At 38.0% G+C, this 18,727-nt stretch overlaps 1 protein-coding gene across 7 annotated transcripts in view; it reads right to left on the reverse strand.

The window, feature by feature from the left end:
• Positions 1-18,727, reverse strand: part of ANO4 (anoctamin 4) — a 201,641-nt gene that overhangs the window by 115,694 nt on the left and 67,220 nt on the right. For 5 of the 7 annotated variants that reach the window (XM_033010211.2, XM_033010210.2, XM_033010209.2 and 2 more), the window contains exon 3: positions 5,908-6,018. The exons of the other annotated variants lie outside the window; for them this stretch is intronic. In XM_033010211.2, the coding sequence (XP_032866102.1) occupies positions 5,908-6,018 (111 nt within the window). The remainder of the gene's footprint in view (positions 1-5,907; positions 6,019-18,727) is intronic. 7 annotated transcript variants of the gene reach the window in all.

Consider the following 18,727-nt stretch of genomic DNA (forward strand, 5'->3'; position numbering starts at 1 on the left):
CACCCCATCAGATAATCTGGATGTAGATTATGACCTGCTTTTGCATACATGTTCATATGAGAAGAATTAATCTGAATACTCAACAGAAAGAACTACTGAAATCAGAAACATTTTGAGTGATTTGAAACTTCACTGAACTGAAACACAGCAGAATGCCTCCATGAGAGTGACACATGAATCTGTATATGACCAACATCTCAATATAGTCTGAAAACAACTGTGGAAAATACAACTGCAATTAAATAGTGAAGCTTTCTGAAGACTATGCAAGATACATATCTGTTGCAGACAGAGGCAATGAAAGATGTAAAAATGAAAGTTTTGCCTGTATGCTATGCTCGAGGGAATTTGAACTCATTTTTTTCTACCATTAAGAGTGCCTTTGTATAAAAGATGAGGCCTTTGAGATACTAGAAGTTCTGCTTCCTGAAGTGACAGTAATGCTTTAGGTTGCAAAATATATGTTTTTTAAGAGGGTGTTTTGAAATACACAACTTGGTGTGTAAGACAGTGAATGCGTTTAGGGGTTTCAAGCAGAGAATTACTGGATTATTTTGAAGACTTGTAAGAAGCAAAACCCAAAAATCTTATTTCAAGGTCACTTTAAAATCCAGCCCATCTCACCAGTGAGTAGAAGTTGTGGAAGCAGTGAATCTCTGCTGGTTGGTGAAATTAGCTACCAGAACCTGTCCAGGTTGCCTGTAGAGTAAAATTGCTTATATCAGAAGTATGCAGATAATTGGCATGCTGGTTGGTAGCTTCAGCAAATAGGATAAGTAGTGAAGTGCTGAACTACCTCATCAGCGCTAAAGGTATCTGTTACCTTTTTCCAGCTGCAGTAAAGGTGTGCTGCTGGTGAGAAAGTGGCGCTCTTTAAACTGCAGTGGCCTTGCTGTGTATGTTTTTGAAAATACACTCTTAGTATTTCAGTCACTGACACTAAACATGGGGTCCTAACATTGTCTGAGACCATTTTTCCACTCGAAGTTGCATTGGTGACTTTAAAAAAAAAATCATAAAATACTGTTCCACAAAACTAAACAGGTAATTTAAAAAGCAAATCTTGTTTGCTTTAATAATGATGATGGTACTTCCAAGCCAACTCTCCTGTCTGTAGCTAGCTCAGGGACTCCATTCCAATCGACATGAATACCTACAAGGCAAATGTTGCTAAAGGCATAATCAGGGCTCCATCTTTTCTGTCCCTTTCAGAACATGACATGCATATATCCACAAATGACCTTAACAGAATGAGATATAATAATTTTACAATAAATATGCTATTTGGGAGACAGACCTGGTTCTAGTGTATAGTTGCATCTTTTTAAGCAGTGAAATTTAACCATAATACAGAGCAGCATGAGCATTGCTACAGGAGATATTAAGAATTCCCACTCTGGTTTTAGATCAGCTTAAATATGCAAGCTCTTTTCTCCCCCTCACATTCCAGTTTGCAGAAAAAAATCAAAATTACTTGTTAATTCAGAATCCCTTAAGGATTTGAAAAAAAGTGTGGAGATAAAAATATTTTCATCCCAAATATATTAGAACCACATGTTCTGAAAACTGAATGCTGAGAAATTCTGAACGAGAGTCCGTGCAAAATCTCAGTGAGTCCACAAGCCACTTTGGACCAAGAGGCTAATTTAGGTAGTGCTCATGATAAGATAACTCCTTTAACTTTCTAAAGATGGACACTCAAAGCCTGAGCTACCTAAAAATAAGAATTTTCATTAAAAAATGGGACCTGACTATGTTTTGGTGAGGAAAGATAGGAAGCATGCTCAGAGATCATGTTTCTGTAAATTAATTGTCATTTTATTACCAATTGTCTCACCAAGCCATCAAGTATATTCTAGCTTTGGATAATGCAAGCTCAGGATCAATATTCCAGAAACTGCTCTTTGGAGATTTAGGACTATCAGTAAAACTGAAGAGTGAATTTCCTTAAAAATTTTTACTGGCAATGTTTATAACAATTATAGATGATTTCCACATGCTGATGGTGGTGGAATAAATTATGTGTCTTAAAAGTACCAATATTGGAGAATAACCCTTAAAACAAATACTGAGTAGAAAATACCTTTTTAGCAGAGACTTGCAAAGCAGAGAAGTTCAAGTATGAAAAACCAAGAACCTTTCTGCATCTTGTTGTACTAGATGTTATGTTTTTACAGCATCTGTTTAGATTTTTGGATAGAAACATTTTTCTACACTCGGGCTCACAGATACAATTTACAAATCTTTGCTTCAAGGAGGCCATCCTACAGATATCACACAGTCCAGAATTTTTTATCACATTAAATGCTAAATTCAGTAGCTATACAGTGGATCAGCTATGCTGTCTTTGGAAACTCACTGATTTCTGGCTTCCAGATTATGAGAATTAAAATGAGATAATAAAATTATTTTCTATTAAATCTAATGAGAGTCAATATAAACTGGATTTTGAGAAATGTTCTAAAAAGCCAGATATTTCTTTGAATTTTGACTTTTTTGCAATGGCAATGAAAATAAGTTTCATACACTGAAGCAAACTATAGGAATTAATGAAAAAAGCTTGAAATCTGAGTTGTTTTTTCTGTTAAATTAAACTATTTACTGCTTTTCCACAAAAAGTTAATCTTCTCAGTGTAGTAACTAGGAAAAAGCCCTGAAAGCCTTTGCTAGCTTTTGCCATGATGTGGAGGGCACCACCAGCCCTGACTGACCCTGCCTGGACCCCCGGGGTTTCCCTGCTCCCCAGGTCCCAGGACCTCATTTCATCCCCCAGGGCTGTCAGCCCCGGCCCCAGTGATGCCGCAGCAGGGCCAGTCTCCAGCCCCCCACAGCCCTGTCCTGCTCTGCCACGGCCCCACCACAGCACGGAGGTACCTGATGACCAAGACTGGGGCTGCCCCTGGTGCACCCCCTGGCTGCTCTGCTCCTGGATGAGGCTATGGCATGGCTACAGGCTGTGGGTAGGCAACAACAGGGAATTCTGGTTTATATCTGACAGATAGTTCATGAAGAAGTTTGACACCTCTGCTGTCTAGTTTATAAGTTTGATTTAGGTCAAGAAGACACTGTTTTATAAAAGACCTACTATAAATCTTTAGAAAAATGTGTTTAAGACTCTACCATGAACTATGCTACTTAAATGAAGACTTTATCTCTGATACAGTAGAATTGACTTTTAAGTCTTCTGTAATAGTAGTATATTCACATAAAAGTAAATAATGAGATGGTAAATCTTTATTTTCAGTTGCTGTCTAGGAGATTCAGTAGGGTAAACAAAAAAAAAAAAAAAGTAGCTTTAGAGCAAAATGTTTGTTTTAAGTAACTAAATAAATAAAAAAAAAAATTAAAAATCTCTGTTACTGAATGATCACTCTTGGCAGTTTACCAAACAGGAAGATATACCAGCTAGCTGAAGTTGCATAACGCACCTCCTGAACAGAGGAATGCTCAGAAAACTCACGTTAACAAGAAAAAATACTATGTAGTCTTTAAAACCATCATTAGCCTTTTAAATTTTTCATTCAATGCTAACAACAACTGGGAATAAAAGTAACAATGACTATTCAGAGCAACCACCCTAGAAAGAATATTTAGGCATGTTTATCCTAATTATTTGACATTCACAACAGACTGCAGGTAACAAGACACTCCTTTGAAGACATAACAAGCAAACTGGGTTGTAGAGTCATGGCAATCCTTTTGTCTTTCCAGAAGAAAATGTAGCTGAAGGACATAGAGATTAACTTCCCAAAAGCAACTGTGTCTGGTTTAGATAAAGAAAAAACAGTCTCCAAAGCTGTAAAATCTGCATCCTTCTCAAATGGCTCAAAAATAATCTTTAAATCAAAATGTTAATTCTTAAAAGACTCTTTGTTTAATGCTATTATGTTTTGAAATTATGTTGAAATTGCTAAAACAAGTTGCGAGCCTACTTCTATTCAGTTTACGTAAATTAATCACTTGAAAATATTTGTTTTACTTAGGGTAGGATTCACCTACATTTATACATTTGAGCAACCTGATCTAGTTGAAGGTGTCCCTGCCCATGGCAGGGGAGGTTGGAACTAGATGATCTTTAAGGTCCCTTCTAACCCAAGACATTCTATTTCTATGATACATGCACAATTCAGATGTTCGTGTCTAAATTGTGATAGGGATTCAAGCTATCTTATCTCCCTAAATTCCATCTGCAGGCAACAGAGGCAAATACCCACTTCCAAGATACAGGTCATCTAATCTACATTAGACACCTACTTTAAAATGAGATAAACTGGGCTGCAGACATGCTAGTTACATTCTGTTGATTGCAAAGGGAGCTTAGACAATGAATTCATATCTTGAGATCTTAATAGCAAACCCATATGTTCAAGTCAGATGAATGCCTTCTTTATGGTCACAGAGAAATTATATACTTTTAAAAGAAACTAGGGTTTAACATTTGAGGATATAAGCAAACCTGTGCCCTGTTGAATAAAAATTTTGGGTTATTCAGCACAGAGATATAATCAGAGAGTATGATATTGAAATATGACACTGTACCAAGGGAAGTTGAGATATGACCATTTAAAAAAGAAGCTGCTTTGGACAAACACTGTTAGTAAATCTAATCTTGATATCTAATTGTTATAAACGAACCATCCATTTTTATTCTCCTCAGCCATGTGCTTGAAATGGAGAAGATAACCATTGTATTCAAATATGATCTCTCTCCAACTTGAATTTGCTTATCCTTGTTTATCTATCTTGTCTATTCAGCCTCTGAAAGACTATAGTGCTTTTTCAGCCTCTCCAGTGCACATCTCAACTGCCCCCAGACCTATATCTGGGCTGTGTGGGTGCAGAGAAGGGGGGATAAAGCAAAATCTCATATTAAGATTTCCCAATGAGGAAAGATTTTTAAATTACAAAACACAGGGTTCATCCTAAACCTACAGCTTAAATAATGAGGTGATTCAATTTCAAATTATTACCCTTGTCATCATACTAACCTGAGAGTTTTACTTCAACCCCGAAACAACTTGATCCTCCCACTGTATTGTTCCTTATTCATATGGCAAAAATCAGGCAGAGTGTAGGGTTTTACACATCCTTATATATCTTTTATAATTAAAAAAACATTAGTTGCTGTTTCTAGCTTTAGAAAATTGCTACACAAAATATCCAGTTTAAAATAAAAGTGGAAAAGAGGGGAAACAAGAAGCCATATCATGCATTTTGATTCTTGGCTGCTTAAGAGCTTTCAGTCTTATGGAAAATTCCCCCTGAAATTCCAGATTCTTTTGGATTCCAGAGTTGAGACTGTTTTGGGTAGGGGGTGTGTCTTCCGCTGTTGTTAACAAGAGTAGCATTTCTTCTACACACGTCTTGAGATCATTCTGCAGTTGAATTTAAGAAGGGTGGACCAATAAATTCTTAGTCCACATCACACTACATGTGAAAAGAGATGGTTTCATGTGGTAGCTAAGATATGCAGACCTTCAGCTGTGACAAGCTCATCACTTACGCTCCCAAAAATTACCAGCTGCAAAAATGTGAATATATTCCCAACTCTTTGGAACAGCTGGAACTTCAAATCCAGTCTTAGATCCCAGATTTCAGAATTTGCACAACATTATTAGTTCACACAGACATTTGAGAGTGTAAAGAATGGATTTCTTCTCCATAAGAAATACATACTGCTGGAATCCCTAGGCACACAATAATTCAAATCTTACTATGACTTCTCTGATAGTAAAAGATTTCATACTGGCCTCCAATATCCCACTGAACTTTCTCAGAGATTTTTAGTACTACATACTCACTTATCGTTCAGTTCATCACTTTGTATGTTCCTTCAATTATAATTTCAATGCATCTCAATTAATTCTTCTACCATAATCCCAATTTTGCATCCAAGGAATAACTTACTTTCTTGTATTGCATTAAGAATTTCTGAAAAGTCCACATCTGTCTTCTGTATGTCTGGTTTTATCCATATTTGCGTTTCCAGCCGGTTAACCTGCAAATCCTTTCTTCCTTCTGAAGAAATTGAAGAGATTGATGGGGTTTGTGACAGTGCAGTAGAAAATCCAGCCAAGGGGCTTTCAGGTGAGGGAACATATACATCAAATAAAGCTACTTAATACTTTTCCCCCTAGCAGAAACCATTTTGTTTTTTGTTTTGTTTTGTTTTGTTTTGTTTTTTTTCAAATCAAGCAGCTTTAGATAGAACATGGACTGATTTGAAGCTAAACAGAATGAAACAACGACATTCTCTGCTATCAGCGATGAGGCAGAGTCACCACCAGCAAGTCCTTTGTTCAGGTGAACACGTGCTGCCATGCCATGAGCATCCCCCTCACCATACCATCTACAAAATTGACTCCAAAATGTGAAAACAGACAAGAGGTGTTGTTACAAATGAAACAGCACTGCAGGAACAACCAGGCTCAAATAAAACACACTAACACACAAAGAAGGAATTAAGTCTCAAGACAGACGAAAAGAGCATGGACACCATGTTTCAGCCAAAGGACACCATAAGTTTTCACATGCCAAGCTGATGGCATGCCATGGTCTAGGAAGCACTCCAGTACTCCAGTCCATTTTGAAGGGGGTTACACGGGTATGTAATGGTTGCTGTTTAAAAGCACTGCAGAATCAAAACATAGGCTATTGGGTCACAGTTTCAAACCTATTTGCACATGTAAATAGGCACAAGATTTGTCCATTTCAGTGTTCTTTTAACACGAGTAAAGAAAGCAGGAAGCTTTGAAAGCACACTTTCCACGCAGAGAAAGGCAGATGCCCTTCAAGAGTAGACAGGAAAAGGTACTGGGCAAACGGGCTTAAGCTGCTGGTTACAGTGTACTTGGGTACAGCCAGAGGCAAAGAGGGAGCTACTGGGTATCTGACTGGCTTTTAAAGAGTGGCAACAAAACCTTTCACAAAGGCATCTGTCAGAGGTGATGCTCCTGAGTAACTAATACACAGAGTTAACAGAGAGCTGCAGCAGTCAGGGAGATACCTGGGAAAGAACTTCACAACAAAAAGGCCATGGTGGAAGAAGAAACCTTCAGGCCATTTGGTCTCTTACTGTGCCTTCACTAGAGGCTATTACTCATGCTTTTGATGAAAGCATTTTCCTTTCTTCTACTGTCTGCCTGTAACAAGCTGGTCTTGTTTTGAATTCCCTCCTAGCCCACTGTATCTTCTCCCTCCCCTCGCCAAATTACTGCCTCACCACTGCCTTGATGAGAGCTATGAATTATATTTCTGGGCACAAAATTACTCAACCCTTTAAAGACCTTTCTTCACTTTTTGGAAATACAGATCTCAAAATGGGTATATGTACACCTGTTTCAGCCTTTTATTTCCCAATATTAAAACATTATAAATTCAAACCATCTCATGATTGCCCCAATGTATTCTTTTGTTCCACAGCAAAGACCCACTGTGCATCAGAGACAGCTCCTCTTGTAGATTCCTGTAAAGTGATCTGTCACAGCAGCAGCAGGAGTCAGTATTTAATGATGTCGAACAAAGAGAATTTCTGAAGTGAGACAGCTGATTATTCATGTAATAGCAGCCTAGGGAAATCTGCAGATGGCCTCAGAGGTGGGAGGCTAGGATTTGCCCCAGAAGAGAATTCTGGGGACAAAGAAAAAATACTGCAGCTGATGGAAAAGACATACAAACAACAGGATGGAGGGAGAGAGGTAAGTAATGGACAGCAATTCAGTTAAGCAGCTTTGCAAGCAATATCATTCAGTTTCATTGCAATACTCAGCTACCACTTTTAACATATACCATCACATATTTGCAGCCTCAAATCCACCAGCCTTTCTTCTCCATTTCAACCCTAGTTAGAGCAAAATAACAACAGTACTGACAAACATAAAATACACCCTCCTCCCCAAAGCCCTCCATCCCTGTTACACCCAGTCACCGCTCCTCAGAACACATGAAGGCAGCAGGATCCCTGCAGCATCTCCAACAGATCAGAACTAATTGGGCCAGGGAGAGAAGAAGCAACAGCCAGCCAGCAATGGCTGTCCCAAAGTGCTGATATCAGATGGACTATCTAACCACAGGCCTCTTAATAAAATGAAACTGCTGGATAATGTACATATTCAATTTCAAAGCCATTTAATTAATGAAAAATACTGTCTAGAAAGTGGAGAGAAAATGTCCAGCTTAAACCTGACTTTTGTTCAGCCTAACACAGTTTACAAAGCCAAGACAAGTTCTGCTGCATTCAAATCTCCTCTCCTGTATTTGACTCATTTGCAGTACGGGGGGCTTCCAGCAAGTCACACAAACGACAGTCCATACGCTCCTCTGATTCACAGTAGCCTTAACATCTGGTCTCACTGCACAAGTATCAGACGAAAAACATCATCCTCTGATTTCATTCAAAACTGTAAGCATAATCTTATACCAGTCGTTTGTGATTTAATGCATGGCTAATCACAAACTTGCCTTCTACAACACAAGGAGAAAAATAAATGAATCTGCCGACATCGTACCTTCTAAATAAGTGGTTGCAGGAACACTTTATTCTCCTGTGATCTTCATGGTGTCAATAAACACACTTGAATCAGGGCACATCTGCTTCTACCTCAACATTCTACTCTCTCAACATCCACTCTGCAGGAGGGAGAGCTGCACTTCTTAGATGAGAGAAACAACCCCTAGGTGATGGGTTGTGGACTGACCAACTTAATGATTGCTGATTTGTTGGCAGTCAGAGGTTTTAGCCCAACAGCTCTTTGGAAAAGTCTGCAGTGTTCTCTCCCATGTCCAAAAGAGATTTATTTTCTATATCTTCCCAAACATCTCCAATACAACAAACCAAGATAGTATCTGGTGTCAGTGTTGCTACTGACAGATCACTAGCCTGGCTTTAGTATTTCCTTCTTGCTTTAGCAGCTGCTGATTTATGTTTTATCAGTGACAGGTCTCACTGAGTAAACTCTAAGCAATATTGCCTGGGAGATAAGGGAGGAAAGACCCTCTTTCTATAGAAACATGAGAAATAAACAAAGTGAAGTAAATATTAGGCTTATTAAAATTTATGTGATTTTATTAAAAGATCAGTCTGAGATTTTTCTCAATTTACTGAGATGTTTTACTTCAACTGAAGTAATATTTTAAATTAGCTCATGGCATTCACTCTGATTTACTTGTTGATGCATAAAGTAGTGCATAAAATAACATACTTTTCCTTTATTTGTTTTGAAGTGTCTCTACTAATTAGGTTAGGAAAACAAATGAGATTTTTAAAAGGCACTTCATTTTTAAAGGCTGAATGAGACAGCTTGTTGTAAACCAGAATTTTAAAATAATTATAAATATTAAAATTAACAAATTATGTAGCAAGGTATTTAATATGACACTAATGTTAAACAAGGTCATTCCCACTGCAGTGAGAGAGATTTTGTGTCTGCTTAAAATTAAGAACATACTCAGGTTCTTTGCTGGATAAGTCCTTGTTACATGTATCTAATATCTATCCAGTTATCACCACCAGCTTTTTAGACATGAACTTTACAAACAGAAGTCTAATTTTTTTGCACAGTAAATACCTGGAGCCAGATTTTGTAAGCCTGCATATTTTTATACATGAGCTGTGATGTACAAATCATATTTGCAGATGGATAGACTCACATTGTGGTCTGAAATAGAGCATGAGCACTTGGGTGCACAGAAAAATGTACATAGTTTCAGTATTTGGCACCAAAATAAAGAATATAAAATTAAGCTGATGGAACAAGTGCTGCTGTTTTTCAGAGTGCAGCAAGGGTCTCATATTTACTCCACATTTTTGAATTAACATGTGAGAACAGAGCTGGTCTTTGTAATTCACTGAGGCAGCCAAGGATTCTTGAAGAGATTTACTACTTAGGTTCTGATCAGTTGGAATAGAAATACTTGACTGTTGATTTCTGAAATCACAGTCTCTCCACTTTGCCTGCCCTCATTTCCAATTAACTCAGTGAGTGCAAACAAATGTTTGTCTACAGCTATGGAAGTTTCTGGAGAGAAAAACTGAGAGCTTCAAAAGGTCTTTCTGAAAAGGCAGCTAGCCAGCGACTTCTATCACTATAGTGAGCTGATTTTTATTATTATTATTTTTAATAATTTTGGCACCAATCACGTACTTACACAATGGTTGTACTTCATCATGGATATTAAATACAAGTAGCAAATAACTGTTATGGCATGTGGGTAGATGCTCCTATCACAGGGCCATCTACCTCTAACTCTGCAGTATTTACCAAAAGCAATTATAATTCTAATATGAGCAGTTTTGTTTTGCTACATTGAGTAATGCCTGTGGTTTTTACCGAGAAGTTGCTTCTTCTCACCAGAGCCTCTTCAAAGCAAGCAGAAAGCTGATTTGTATGGTGCCCTTTAGACTAAAGGCAACCCAAGGTCAACATGGGGTGAAGGATCACCCTTGCACATACACATTTTTTACTGGCTTCACACGTTGAGTGCTAGGCAGGTCATCTACAGCAAAAGCACAGTTTTAAATTAAAATTGTTTAAAGCCTTATCTCTGTGTGTTAGTCAGAGCTATACACATGTGAAATCAAAAGCTTTTGTCATGGTGTGAGTTCAGAGGGCAACTGAGAAACACACAGCTGCTCACTTCCTCTGCTACCAAAAAATCCGACCACTCACTCAAACCCAGGACAGCTATATTGATCTCAAATCTGGCAATATATTTTCTGTGACAAGAATGAAACAAAATGTACACCATAGTGGGTCTTCCCAGCATCCATCCTATGACTGTACTGGACAACACACCTTAATGCATGAAAAACACATTGGTTCAATTATCGCATAAAAAAAAAAAAAAAAAAAAAAAAAAAGCTGTTCTCTTAGTTATAGGATCCATTCAAATATATATTAATATACATTAATATACACGTCTTCCTAGAAAGATAAAATTGTCCTGAAAGCAGTGGCTAAGAGATAGCTGATTATGTATCATGAGGTAGAAGGCTGGCATGTCTCATAACAAGTCTTTTAAAGAGAGCTGCTTTTGCTACATTGGACAGAGAGAAATTTGGACTGTTTTCTGTAAGAAATCCTGTATCATATTCTATTTTATTCATCACCAAAGAGCAAAATATTGCAATATTCTTTCTGCCTAAGCATTTTTCTCTCCTGCAACATAAACTGGATGCCAGTGTCACTCTGTGCATCAATCTTACTGCAATGATTATATTAGATATATTTTCATATAGTAAAATGATTCAGTTTCTTCTTGCTGCTCTTAAGACTGGCAAAATGCAATAGTGCAGAGTTCCCTACTGGGAAAGTACTGTTGGTAAGATAAAATATCACCCAACAATTGAAAAGAAGAAAGAGAGGAATAAAGAAATAGAGTTGAAGGAGAAATAAAATTAAGTATGTTTAAAATACATGTGGTCAGTAGCCACATTATGAAAACATAATCAATTATAATTTACTGAACTGTAATTATGAAGGTCCAAAATTTAATATCAGCAAGATCATTTGAGTTAATCCTGGTCAATTTCATATTAAATATAAAATTGACTCTTGACTAAGTCTAGTGTAGCTATTGCCTTCCTCAATGAAAACAAAAAAGAGGGAACAAAGAAGAGGATGTTTCAGAGTTTCCTTACAACTCTTTTGTCTAAGTGGAAGGGTTTGTCCTCTCCATGTACAGCTAAGACAATTCCTGAAAGTACAGGCTCAGTCCACGTAGAAATGCATTTTGCATCATGAAGGATAACTCTATTTTTCAGTGTTTGTCTTCCCCTTGAACAGATATGAAAAAATGGAATACCAGCATTTTTCAAGATCTGTTTTTTCCCTCTTCACAGGGATTTAAGAACAAGAATCTTTGCAAATGTCAAAATGTCTTTTGAGAGGTCAGGTTAACACTGATGATCTGCAAGCCACCAGTGCACAGGGCAGTAACACTGTTGAGTCATGCTCATCCTGTGGTTCTTGCTCCTCACATGAACTCTACTCACTCCCTGAGGCCTTGCTTCCAGCTGAGCCACCTCATACTAGCAAGGTGGCTGCAGATGCACCCATACAAGAGGGGAGTTCCCTCAGCCCTGCACCGTTTCCCATCAAAAGCCTCGCTTAAGTCAGAGCAAAGGCTGCATGTCTTCCTTCACAAGTATCTTCTCAGCACATGATGCAGAAATATATCTTGTGTCCTGCCTCGAGCTGCCCCTCATCCACTTGGAAGAAAAAGGCTCTGTTTTCAATCTACAACTCCTTGGTTCACCAGCCCAGCACTTGACTCATTTCTGGAACAAGACCATTATCCAGAAGCTCCTTCTGTTCTTGCTCCTTACCATTAGCACTAATCTTCCTCTATCTTACAGCCTCAACACAATTTCAGATTTCTACAAGGGGATGAGTGATAAGTTCCATTTTGCTTTCATTTTGATGCTTGCTTCCAGTCTTGGGTTCCTTATGAAGATGGCACTGGGGATAAGAACTGGAAAATTCATGTGTTTAGTTCTTTGTTTCTGAGAACTTGTTGACATATGCATATATTTAAGATAGTGCAACATATCAGGGTAAGACCAGCTGTCATCACATCTGCAGTAATTTCTGTATGGTGTGGCAATATCAGCACATAGGTATCTTCAATGACAAACTGGGAGTATCTTAAAGGCCCCATTTTTCCCTTATTTGAAGTATTTACTTTTACTTGTGTAGGTCACAGGATTTGCCCCCATTTATCTACAAAGCACATCCACAGTTTTGGAAGAATTATAAATAATCAGTAATGATATATGTTGAAAGAGATGCCTTTAGAGGCTTCTGATTTAAGTCAAAGCACTCCATCATAATAGCATTAGTACACAGTGTGCTTCCAAGAAAAGATTGGGTACTCTGTGGAAATATTTGCAGACCTTTGAAAAACCTTTGACCTCATAGAGGTCTATAAATACATAAGGACTTGGATATAACTCTTCATATTCTTAATTGGTTTACCAATTACCTTAAAAAAATGTGTATACTCTGTCACTATTCAGCATAGCTAATCAAATCTTCCACTATGCAGAAAACATCATTTATCTTAACGGTTTTCTCACTGATTATGGATAAAATAATGTGTCGGCATGTTAGTGTCCAAGAATCAAAAGCTGAGTGTAAAATCACAAAAATGCCTTCTTAGTTTTGAAAGTTATTGGAATAAATACATAGGGCTACTTACTTTTCCATAAGAGAGTCCAATGAATGTTAGGAAAAAAAAAATATATATATATATCCCCCCAAATCATTCTGTTTACCATGAAGAATATTCACCATAGCTATCTGTGCATGGTCATGTCAAGGGTATAGTAACAACAATACTGGAATTATTTTTGAAAGACAATTTAAAAATAGCTTCCCTTTGTATTGCAATAGACTGTAAGGCATGACATATGTTTAATTATGTTAATACAAACACTTTTATTATCTTCCAGAAGCAGTAGTAGTGAAGGGGAGATTTCTAAACACTTAATATTACTAATTTATCACAGATTAGGGTATTTTGAAGACATACGGTGTCCATTCTCCCTTCAATTAAGCCTCAGCTGGCATCAGTCACAGAGAAGACCACTCAGTCAATTAACTACAGAGAAGTGGGGAGTCCCATGTTCTTTCTCTCCCTCTCGTGCTGTGTATGCCTTTTCCACAGACAACCACAAACAAAATGGATGGATAGCCCTTGGTGCAAAGCCATACCTTTAAAATTTCCTCTACTACCAAAATACTCTGAACACTAGGCTATGGATACAGGGTCCTGCTAGCCCTCAATTCTTGCATTTCTAATTTGGTCACCGCCCGGAATGAACTGTGGGCATGGGGACAGTCAAACCCACCAACACGGTGCTCTTATCATCAAGAGGGAAGCATCTTATAAGCAGCAAGTTCAAATGGGACAACATCTGAAGAGAGCTGATAATCCATGTCTCCCCCATGGACAAACACCCAAACCATTGGACTACTGTGCAAAAGCACACAACCTCTTTCTTCATTTCCCATCTATGCTAAGAGGATGCGTTAATGTTCTGAGAGCTGAAAGAACCCAAATGCCCACACAGAAGCCCCAAGCATAGCATGTCACATATTCCTATACCTAATGTTTCCAATTATGTGGCTATACATAGCCCCTGTGCAGATCCTTACACAATTAGTAGAGGGACAGTGTTGCACAGTGAGCCTTTGGTATTACCCCCTAGAAGCACTTCACTGATAAATCAAAGAAACAGGGCACCATAGCGTGTGCTTTTCTACTGGGAACAAAGCTATCCTTTTCAAGTGCCTCAATGCCTGGGACAGGAATCCACGGGATACAGTCTGAAAACAGAACAAAGCCACAGTGTATAACTAAGCAGACATTTCTGCACAGTTGCATGTTGCAAATGAGAATCTAGAAAGAAGTCTGAGACCTAAATGGACTGAACTATTCAGCCCATTTCACATTACTCTTATTTATATAAAAATAACACCAAGAATGATTGTCTTTTAATTCTATCTCTTTCCTCTTACACTGTGAATGCACATATAAAAACAGCTATCAAAGATCACTGTTGCATATGTTCAAACATTTGTCCATGTTTGAAACATCTAACTCCTTGTGAATAATACATCCCTTAGTTACCATCTTTAACAATATCAGGAGTTGTTAAGAAGCAATTCATAAAGAGAAGAGGAAGAAAGCATTTGTTGAATAAACTGTTTATTGCAAAAAGCTTGCTCCGTTCTCAAGTCAGCATTTTACTGATGACACAAGTAGAAAAGCTGGCTGCACGGGGATAAGAAGCATGACCTAGCCGATAACTTCAGGGCACCAAAGATTTATTTCATTATAACATGTGACATCAAGACAGATTTTACAAGATACCAGATGTCTCTTCCAGGTGGATTTTAATGTAACAACCAATTATACAGACTCACATTATACCATAGCCTATCACTGCTTTCACAGTCTAAACACATTCTGGTAATTCATTCTTGCAGAAAGTACCAGCAGCTAATCCATTTTGTGAATTCCAGCTGTCCTGAGACCACCAAGGAATGAACATTGCAGAGGAATGTGAAAATGATTATCCTAAATATAGGATAGCAGAAGAGAGGTCTATTCAGCACAGGACCCTATTTCTGACAGCAGATGCTTAGGCAAAGGGAATACGAACAAGGCAAGCACATCCGGTCTATCCTCAGTCTATCCCTTTCAGCTTGCAGAGACTTAGAGATTTCTGGAGTAGAAGGTTTCGTCTAGATGATAATGATTCATGGCAACTAATGTCCCTTTGCTCTACAAATCTGTTCCTTTTATACTCACTGTCACTCGTGAGCTAACAGGTAGCCTTCACATTCCTCCCTCCCCCTTTTACTTACCTTGTTTCCAGCCTTCATGAACAAGTGGGTCTGCTCCTCAGATACAGTGTCATCATAAGCCCTAACATCCAGGTTAGGGCCTCCAAGCCCAGGAATTCACTGACACAGCTAACCCTTTCTCACTTTAGTCTCAGACAAGAGCTATCATGCTGAGCCCATGAAATATGCCTTCCTGTACAGAAACTGAATATGCAGCAGTGAATCCTACCCTAGTCTACCATAGGGAGAGGATATGGTTCCAGCCTACCATTCTGTGTGTGTAGAGACCTAATTAGGGAGAGGTTAAGATAAATATCATCATTCGGTTACAAATTGGAGCTCAAGAACAGAGGCAATATTTATATACTGATTGTGCAAAAATATTATTTCTTTGATTTTTAATTTGTCTTTGAGTCTATCTCACAAGCAGCAGGAATCCTGCTCTGAATATTGGTGAAGTTGGCCTTTCGTATAAAGCCCTGCAACTGACTATAATTACTAAGATCCTCTAAAGAGAAATAGAGCACTTTGCCATAAAAATGCATGGACTAGTTTTGGGCTGTTCACACAGGATGTCTATCCAAAAGAGGTTATTTTCAGTAATTGGCATTAAGCAGACTCTCCTTCACAAGCAGTGGGAGAGCATCTGAATATTAAGGGTCATAATTTTCAGGCATTCTGGCAGCACAAAGGGCCTGAATGTATGTGCAGTTTTGATGACCCTTAAAAACCTTTGACTCTAATCGAAGTGCAGGTTACTTCTTTATGCCATCAGTCTAACAGGTGCCAAATTCCTTTCTCACACTAGATGCGCTCCTAAAGCAAGGTCTAAATAAAATACTAAACTGTAGTGTCCTCTCCCTTTTTCTGTTTTAAGTACCCTGAATGTTATCAGCAATGAAAACCTCAAATGCATATGCTCTGTGCTCCATTAGGCCTCTGAAGTATAGCATGGTTCAAAACTGCATACCCCAAGGATTTGACTAGCAAATATAGTGCCTCTGGAGTTATCCAGCATTCGGAGAACACATCTGTTTTCCTGAGACATCCAGCCACTCACAGCACAGGGAAGGGTGGCAGGTTGCGTGACCCAAAGGGAATTCTCTTCTGGAACAAGGAACAGATCGAAAATGATGCCACCTATGCTTCGCTGCTGCCCTTATGCCTGCTGTAAGTTGTGATGTTGAGTTTTATGCAACTCTTTTGAGCTTTTTTGGCAGCACAGTACATTGCACTGATTGGAATTTCTAGTGGGTTCTGATGCCTAGATGTACTTTCCTGTATCATATCTACTCACCCAAGCAGCAAGCCCTCTCTCCTCTCTCCGCTTTTCTTTCTTCTTTCTTTCTTTCTTTCCTTTTTTTTTTTTTTTTTTTTTTTTTTATTATAAAGAAAGATCTGGCTTAATTTTGAGATTTCAGAATGAACCAGCAGGCTTGGTGTTAGGTGTTAGGAAAGAGGCCTTGCTATCTTTTGGACTGGAACAAACCTTTTGTGGAAATCAGTAATGCCGTGCAGCCCTTACAGTCAAATCCCTTTTCTGATCTTAAAATCATATCTGCCAAAGTAGAAGCTAGTTTGTTCCATCTTTTGACAGTCTACTTGCAAGAAACTTTCTTTGGAATATATGAAATATTTTACATTAGAAATAGAGGCTTACATAATATCCTCTTTAAGCAAGAATTACAGAGCTAAGAAAAAGACACATTCTTCAGTCAAGCATTAAAGGAACACAATAACTGATTGTTCAAAGTCTCTCTCATTGCTTCTTGAATGATAAGCTATATTTAAAATAAAATGGGTCATCACTTTCTCAGAAACATTGCAAAATTTTATGTATATTGTCTATTTTCTTTAGCAAAAGCTAGAGTGCTCAATAATTTTCTTAATTGTTTTAAGACAATTATGGTACACTGGTCTCAGGACATTATAACCTTGCTTTGGGATCAGCAATATTCCCTGCTTAGTTCCAAGCCACATCTGGCTGCCTGCTCCTATTTTGGACAAGTTTTCCCTTGAGAGGAAACTCTCTGAGGGTGGAAAAGTCAAGAGAATTGACAAAGAGCGACCTTTTGCAGCCTTCATGAGGTGACTACATGTCACAAAATAACAAAGGCTATGAGAGTTGAAATCTGAGGGTAAGCTTTAAAGTACCATACATAATTGATTGCAAGAGAGGATGAAAGATCATTTTACACCAGCAAACAGGAGACCGATCAAAGCAGGAAGGGGAGAAAAGAAGTCTTTGAGAAGAGACAAGTTTAAAAATACATATTCCGCAGAGAAGTAGAACTCCCTCAAAGCCATCACTTAAAATTATTACTACTATTTTTGAAGCACCTTATTGAGGGCGTGCACAGGTCCCAGGTAAGATCAGTACATGTGTGTGTTACATGCAGTACAAATTGATATAGAAGGATCCAGTTTCTGCCTAAATCAAGTATTTTTAAATTAAACAAGATAGCTAGCATTAAAAACAGTGCTTTATCCTCTAGCTTTTTCTTTGTTTAACATGCTGTTTTCAAAACTTTTCTCCAAACTGTTAGAATAAACATTTTAGGAGACTTTAGCTTAGGAACAGGAATTTTCAAAGTGGCTTTTGCTCGAGAAAAGTAAAGTGATGAATTAAATGGTCTGAATGACTAAGCAAAGTGGTAGAAGATTTCAGGCTCTGCATCATCTGCTAGTTAGCTCAGCTCTTAAAATCAAAGTATCACATATTCACCATGTGATGACCCATCACTCAGAATAGTGACAAAAGATCTTCCGTGTAATTGAGGCAAACTGTTCTCCTTAGGAGCTTTGCAGAGGGTCCAAGAGCACCAATAGGCCAGAGAATTAACTGTTTCTGTGTTCAGCAGGGATGTTTGTCTAGCTCATGTTTGAGGTACAGACATGAGAGAAATTTTGTTTGATGCATCAAATTTGCATTGTATTGAACACAGGCTGTAAATAAAGAGAAAAGTTAAATATGCAGACTGCTTTCTTTGACATTAATGTCCTTTCTGCATAGATGCATTTCTTGTAAACATATCTTTTTGTAATAGGAAAATTAGCCTAAATAAGGGAATATTAAACTTTTTGAAATCTGCTTGTTTTTTCCATACTTCACTCTAAATGGAAGTTCTATATGCACCCATCAGAAGAGACAAGTAAGATAACAATGCTAATGTCAGTGTGAATTCAAATTTTCAGGTGAGTTTACATCAGCCATTCCCACACCATGTATGCATTTGCTGCCAAGAAATACTTGCATAATAGGGCTTTCTGGTAGAATTATTTGCAGGAGTTTATGTTTTTAGTCAGAGAGATGTATGCCACACATCCTGCCAGTCAGCAAAGAAAAAAGAATGTGATGTCAACAACACATCACATCT

The sequence above is a fragment of the Tyto alba genome, unplaced genomic scaffold, assembly GCF_018691265.1.
Source record: "Tyto alba isolate M040663 unplaced genomic scaffold, T.alba_DEE_v4.0 Super-Scaffold_2, whole genome shotgun sequence".
Classification (NCBI taxonomy): domain Eukaryota; kingdom Metazoa; phylum Chordata; class Aves; order Strigiformes; family Tytonidae; genus Tyto; species Tyto alba.